We start from the raw sequence: 7,367 nt of genomic DNA on the forward strand, positions 1-7,367 counted from the left end.
TCTGAATTCAAGAAAGCATGGGATAAGTACAAGGGATCTTTTGAAGGAGTAATGGGAATTGTAAAGCTAAATTAGTTGGGTGGATGGGCAGGCTAGATAGGCCATACGGTCTTTTTCTGCCGTCATGTTTATATCTTTTTCTAAACTTCCTGGGTACCCAGTAATTAAGTACTAGTGGTGATTTGATAAAAATTTATAAATTTATTCTGTGCATACCTACGACATTACCAGCATTTATATTTGCACCTTTTATGTCAGTATTTGCTGACTTATATTCCATTATTGCCCCCCCCACCCCCCTTTCACTTGGTGTGTCAATTTTTCCTGCTGTACCCTGTTCCCAGGAGTGGGGTGGGAAAGGGTATCCAGGTGAGAAAAAGGGGAATGGTGGGTCGGACGGGCACAGGACTCCTGTGTTCCAGTGGCTATAAGGTAACCCGCAACCCCCACTCTGTCTATCTTTGCCCATGGATGCAAGGGGCACAGCTTTACCCCTCCCTTGGGGGTCAGTATATCTCTATTACCTTGATAAACTTAACCAGGCTTGGTTATCTTTAGCACCGAGGCAGTGAATATCTACCTCAGACTGATTTTTTAGGAATTTTAGAATATGTGCAACATTTCCTCAAGAAGAATTAGTAAATTGTCGTATGTGGATCCCAATAGTATCCATTTTTGCCTTTTGTATTTTGTGTATAATGCATGCCTTTTTTTTGTTTTGTTTTTCAGAATTTATCTATTTTGAAGGACCTATCAAGTCTGGAATCAGTACAGTTCCTAAAGTGAGTTATTTTTTGGTTAATTCCTATGGGGTAATGTATAAATTTAAGGGAATCACCAAGATGGACTGCATGCCTGTCTGGTGAGTGAGCCCTTCTTCTGATGGGAGATAAGAAACAGACTTAAGAAACACAAAAGGGCTCTGTGAGCTGAGTAGTAGCATTGCTGCCTGTAGACCGTAAGTTAGTTGTTCTTGTCACAACAGTGAAACTTTTCTTCAGATCGGTGGTTTTTGTGTACACTACAAAATGTGATATTTTTGTTGCTGCAGTTCATGAATACCTTACACTTCTGTACTAATGCAAATAAAGATAATGCCAGCTCTCAGTCACTGAAGGAAGGAAGCGCTGCTCCAAGGAATGACCCATGGATTGGTTTCCGAGGACGCAGCATCTTAAAACTTTTTAAATGTGAAGGTAGACAACAGAATGAAAAAAGGATGCGACAAAGAGATCTTTAAGAAAAATAAATTATAAAAAATAGGGAAAAGAACGCATGAAGAGGAAAGAAAAGAAGAAGATAGATGAGAATGTATAACACTGGCTGTTTGACACCGCTCCCATTTACACAAAGATACATATTTATATACGTACACCATATACAGGACTTAATTTGTAGACAAAAAGGAAGTGGAACTGGAGGGTTAGGGAGGTAGGAGGGAGCTGAGCCAGGGACAGGCATGACTTGTGTGAGGTGGTGCGACCATTGCCAGGTGTGAACGCTCTCTCTCCCAAACACACACACACACACACAAACACACACAAACACACTCATCATACGCTTTCTCCTCCTTATCCCAGTGATCCTGTATTCCCAGCCCCCATGGTGCTCAACTCCCAGACATCTTGTACCCACCAGTACATCAATGGGGTCCTTTCTCCCTACCCTTCTTCTCCTCCTCTCTTACCTGGTGACCCTGGTTCTTCCTTCCCAGTCCACCTATTCCCTATGAGTTCCCCAGTGGTCCTTGTCCCCCCCCCACCAAGTAATCCTGGAACCCTCAAACCTCACATCCAAACCCTGGTGGTCTTTTAGCTGCCCCCCCCCCCCCCCCCCCCAGATGACTACTAATTCCACTTCCCCAAAAACTGCCATCTCTAGCAGGTCTCCTCCTCTCCTTTCTTAACCAGCAATCCACAGATCTCCTTTTCGAGCTGGAATTATCTGGCTCTCCTCTGCCCTAGGGGATGGGGCAGACTGGTGTGCATCACCTGTTCTTCTCAGCCTCTTTTGACAGTGAAAAAGTGAGCACTGAGTTCAAAAGCACAACCTACTCTTTGCCTCCTCAGGGAGGTAGGAAGGGAGCAGCACTGCACTTCTCTCTCCTCTCCTCTCATTCACTATTTCCCCACCCTATTCTGATTGCCTCACTCACAAACTGTTCCCCTGCTTTGCTCATCTCACTCTCACCTTGCAGTCCCTCAAATCCCTTTATTCACAACCCTGGATCCCATTATTCATTCGTTTGCCCTTCCCTCAAATCCCCTTGTCCCATTTCCACAGGTACTTTCCTATTTATTCACTGTTGTCCTGTTTTCACAGTGTCCTGCTTCCACAGCAGCTTTTCTACTTGTTACTAATTCTGTTAGTCATGCCTTACTCTGCATAGTTTCTGTGTTTGCTGTTGTACTGTCAACTGATGGTCAGCTTGCACATTCACAGCTTCTGCTATATTCAGTGCAACTGACTCTAAAGGGTTAATCTCTGACTGAAGTCTGGGAATTTCTTGCCTCATGGGCTTGTTTCAGTCATTTCTGGTCAGGCCTATGTGAATCAGCAGCTAATCTGGCTATCTCTGCATAATTATTTTCATTTTTCCTGTCCTTATTTCAGTGGCCCAGACTATGCTGGTCACTGTAATCTTTTATTTTATGCACAGTAGGACTCTGTTAACTGTTTTGACTGTTAATAAACTTTGGAGTTAAAGAAGTGGCCTCCTCTGTCTGCGAGTAAGGACTGAGTTAAGCTATCCGTTAAAGCTGTGCACAGGAAATGCATAAGGGAGAGAGAATAGGGTTAGTAAAGAAGCCGCACCTAAGTGCACTCACAGCAGATTTGCCCCTGTGACTACAGTCAGGCCTTTCCTTATGGCCATGCTTCCGACATACAGTCAGATCCAGGAGCTAAGCACAGACTCCAGACACTCTGTTCCACTGACCGCTGCGGCTGATCCACCAGCAGGTTGTAATCAGTGCAATCTTAACTCCATCAACTTTTATCCTTATTGCAAGGTAATTACCTTTTAAGTTTGTTACCAGTGCTACAGACTCATAAGCAGTGCATCATGGCAGAACCTAAGCCCACAGGCAGAACTTTTTTTTTTCCCAAGAAACTACAAAGGCTGAAATCTCACCTTAGCAAATTCAGGCCTAAGAGGACTGTGACTCTCACAGAGAAGGCTAGAGAAAACTATGAAACTGTCAGAGACCAGTATCATGAGAAATTAGATAAAGCCTGGGAAAAGATTCAGAATGACATGTGCAATATTACAAGCCCAGCAAGTAAACAAGCTTTGAGCCAGCCTAGCCCCACTTACAGAAGCTACCAACTCCTGTCACAAACATACCTCAGTTTTCTAACATGGATTAATTCAGACGAGTTTGCAAATACTGATGAGGAATATAACAGTTTGATAATAAAAATTATAGTATACGTAGAATCTAAAATGAAATGTTCAAAAGAAACTGCATCACAATGCTCCAGGTTCTCTAGATGCACCATAAAATCCTCAAGATTAGTGTGCTCAAAGCTATCTTCAACGAGCGCAGCCACCACCAGAGCACATGCTGAAACAGAAGCTGCACAGGTACGTGCATCATATAGTAGTAAAGAGAGCCTTAAAACTGAAACAAGCTAGAGCTGAGGAGCAGGAGCAGAGCACTGCTGCCACTGCTGCTGCCACTGCTACATATAAGAAAGCTGAGTTGAAAAAGCAGGTTCAGAATAGCTGCTGTCACCGCTGCCGCTGTTGCTGCATGCAAGAAAGCCGAGTTAGAAGCTAACCTAGAAATATTAGAACAGAAAAAGGAAGCAGCTGCAGCTAAGGCCCAGGCTGAAATCCTTGAAAGAGCTGCAGGACAGGACGGTGAGAACTGGATTAGTAAAATTGCCTCAGAAGTTCCAGCTCAGCACACCAAAGACTATGCACTAAGCCATTCTCCTTCCAACTCATTCTTTCAGGTCGATGAAAATGCATCAGATGTTGAGACAATGTAGTCTTCTCATAAAGCAGATATTGCTCCTGAGAGAGACCAGCTCAATGCATGCCCTACCATGGATGCTCTACCACTGCTTCCAGATCCAGGTACATCTGTACAGAGATACCCACTACCTCATGCCCACACTCAACAACCACACATGAATTGGGGGTCATGCTATGACTGCAACCTTGTTTCCACCAAGAATACCTGACACATGCCCTTCACACAGCCAGAGTGCACCTGTCCAACCTTGCCCTCCTTTGGTATTCAAAACTGACATGCCAGGTGATAAAACAAAGACATATAACTTTCAAGAGTATCCCACAAGTATTTCATCATACAAAGAGTGGGGTCACAGGCATGTTAGATCTTGCTAAATATATGATTCATCAGGAGCTTGTCAATACAGGGATCGCCAACTTTGATGACCATCTAGAAAAGTACAGAGCATGGAAATTTCTATTCAGAGGCATCATCTCGGAAGTGAACATTAGCCAAAGTGAGGATATTAACCTGTTGGTGAAATGGTAAGGGAATAAATCTTCAGAACACACAAAGAGACTAAAATCAGTGAACCTTCATAATCCCTCAGTGGGCCTCAGTGTAATGTGGTAAAGACTTGAACAATGCTATGGTAGCCCAGAAGAATTGAAAATGCTCTGTTTAAAGAGGATTGAGAACTTTCCAAAACATCTCAAACAAAGATAATCACATGCTGCAAAAACATGGAGATGGAATTCGAGGCAGCTAAAGGTGACTAATTTCTTCCATGCTTCTGCTATTTAGATAATGCCCATGGAGTAAGGCCCTTCTTGAAGAAACTGCCATACAGCCTTCAGGAAAAATGGACTTCCCAAGGTTCAAAATATAAAATGGTCATTTCTTCATTAAAGAAATGCCTGGCTACAAAGAACAACCAGGTCATGCTGCACAAACCTACCTGAACACTTTCACAACAGAGAACTGTGATGAGGATCTTGGAAGCAGAGTGTTCCAGAATACAAGAGATTAAAATAAACCTCCATTTCAATGGAAGGCAAAAACACCTGATGATAATGAATAAGGAATTCTTCAAAGATGAGTCAAACAGCTCAGTGGCGCCACTTCCATTCTGCATGCCCATCCTTGGCTTCCCAGTAACAGATAGGAGGACCTGTCCTGGCTTGCTTCCTTGCGTCAGGCTCTGTAGAGAAAACCAAAGACAAAGGATAATTTTGTGGCTTTCATGAAAAATATATTTTACAGTGGTCATGCAGAGCTCCACCACTGAAAGAAGGAGAAGAGTGCTGGTATCTTTCTACCTTTGGTGTATACCATCATCAGAAACCTGGTCAAATCAGGATTGTATTTGGTTCAAGCGCTTAGTTTCAAGGAGTTTCTCTGAATGATGTGCTTCTTACTGGACCAGGCTAAAACAGCTTTTTAGGAGTCTTAGGCCTGGAGTTTCTAAGGTCGCAGACCTTAGAGAATCCGGCGGTAATGGGGGGCGGAGCGGGGGGCGGGCCTACGAAAGCCGGCAGCGATCGCACCTCCGCGGTGCAATCTCTGCCGGCTGTCGCACCCAATAGCGCCACCGTGAAAGGTGGTACTATTGGGCGCGCTACTAGCAGTGATAAGGTGTCCTACCTTTTCGCCGTCAGCGAAGTCGTCGGAGAGTCCGCCCCGATGCCACCCCGACTCCTCCCCTTCCGGTGCGGACTCCACCCTTAGTCTGCCATTTCCCACAAATTAAGTCCCATGTGTATGTGTGTGTGTGCATGTATACATCCTTAGATATACAGGGCTATGCACTGCATTGTGCCACATAATAAGGTATCAAAATCAAAGTTTGACTCCCTCTTTAGATGCAATTCAAGGTGACCAGAGATCAGTAAATAATCAGGGTGTCATGCCATCTTCAACGCATTCCCTTTTCGCCTGGATAGAATTAAATTGGTAGGATTGTTTACAGTATTGGCATAACCATTTAAACTAAAATGCAGTCACTGAGCGGCTAAGTAACTAAAGCGTGAAAGTGTTTTCTAGTGCTATGCTCTAGCAAACGCACACTTTAACATAATCGGATTTGCGACTGTTTAAATGCTCCCGTAACCAGTGTGGAAAACTTTACTATACGGTTAGAGATGGGGTTATGTTCTCTAGATTATTACCTATCTCCGCACAGCTTAAACACTGCTTTAAGAGTAATGTAATTTATTTATTTATTTAGTGCTTTTCTATATCGGCATTCGAGATAAGGATCACATCACGCTAGTTTACATTTAACAGGGGGTGAAAATGCAAATAAACTCAAACAGTAACAGGTGAAAGGAAAACTCTGTAATGTGAAACATGATACCTTATTCTTGTTCTGAATTTTCTATTTGTGTACTAACATACTTCTCCCTCTGTGCCTTTCTACAGGAAGAATATGATTTGTCACTGGAGCTCATTAATGAAGACATGTACAATATTGCTTGTGTCAATATTACTCTGATTGGCCACTGACTATTTTTTCAGTTCATCTTGACAATCAAAGAAATAATTTGAAAGACTGCAGTCCAGCAAAATGCTTTGAACTGTATATATATACTGGCAAGGATGTATTAAAATAAAGCCATGACTGGAAAATGTATTAAATAAATGGACAATTCATTATCTTCAAAGTACTCTACTTCCTTCTTGTGACCGTGGGTAAATGATATCATCCTTGGCACCTACTTCCTTTCTCTGCCTTTACTGATGTGGCAGCCCTCTGGCCTAGCCACTAGTTGTCCCTAGTTCCTGACCATCTACCTAGAAAGGCATACCACTTTTCAGCACCTCCTCTAGAGGCTGTCTGAGTGAGTGGGCCTTTACTTATAAGCAGGAACTAAGACAGAAAGAGATGTAGCATTTTAGTTCAGATTTTGCATATTTTTGGAGGATGCTCCTTCCTGTGCACTCCCTGCCAGGTTGGATAACCCTCTGTTTACAGAAAGAGACTTTGAAGATTTTTGCTGCTTTTGATTTGCTGGAGTGCAGCCTGGTTCTCCTGATGATGACCATTCCTCAGATCCGGAGGCCGAGGCTCTGAAGATCTGTCGGCACCCTTCGAGGTCACAGAAGAGCTGCAGGGACAGTAGTGTTCCAGAGGATTTTTGGACATTTTTTTTTAGTAGATTTCCTTTGGAAGATCACCAAGGACTGAGTTGGAGGAATAGGAAGAAGACCAGAATTGGAGACCCACCACTGGATCTCCCCCCAGGGAAACGAGCACAGGCTGGGTAGAAGAAAACAATCTTGAACTCAGGTAGGACTCTTTGATGTTTAATGGGATCCCAAGCAGAGCAGGATTTCCCTTAGAGACTGGACCTCTTACCCAACTACTGTAGGAGTGTTAGGAATCACCCCAAGAACCTGAGTCAT

General features: G+C 43.4%; 1 protein-coding gene across 10 annotated transcripts in view; it reads left to right on the plus strand.

Annotated features, from left to right (window-relative positions):
* Positions 1-6,625, plus strand: part of LY86 (lymphocyte antigen 86) — a 45,313-nt gene extending 38,688 nt beyond the window's left edge. For 6 of the 10 annotated variants that reach the window (XR_003854701.1, XR_003854702.1, XM_029590607.1 and 3 more), the window contains 2 exons: positions 730-782; positions 6,384-6,625. Coding sequence is in view for 7 of the 10 variants with exons in the window: in XM_029590605.1 (XP_029446465.1) it covers positions 730-782; positions 6,384-6,467 (137 nt within the window). In the remaining 3 variants the exon portion in view is untranslated. Of the gene's footprint in view, positions 1-729; positions 783-3,960; positions 4,085-6,383 lie in introns of all 10 variants that reach the window. The other 4 variants (XR_003854700.1, XM_029590603.1, XM_029590600.1 and 1 more) reach the window with 1 other exon arrangement.
* Positions 6,626-7,367: the final 742 nt, after the last annotated feature.

The sequence above is a fragment of the Rhinatrema bivittatum genome, chromosome 2 (assembly GCF_901001135.1).
Source record: "Rhinatrema bivittatum chromosome 2, aRhiBiv1.1, whole genome shotgun sequence".
NCBI classification, from domain to species: domain Eukaryota; kingdom Metazoa; phylum Chordata; class Amphibia; order Gymnophiona; family Rhinatrematidae; genus Rhinatrema; species Rhinatrema bivittatum.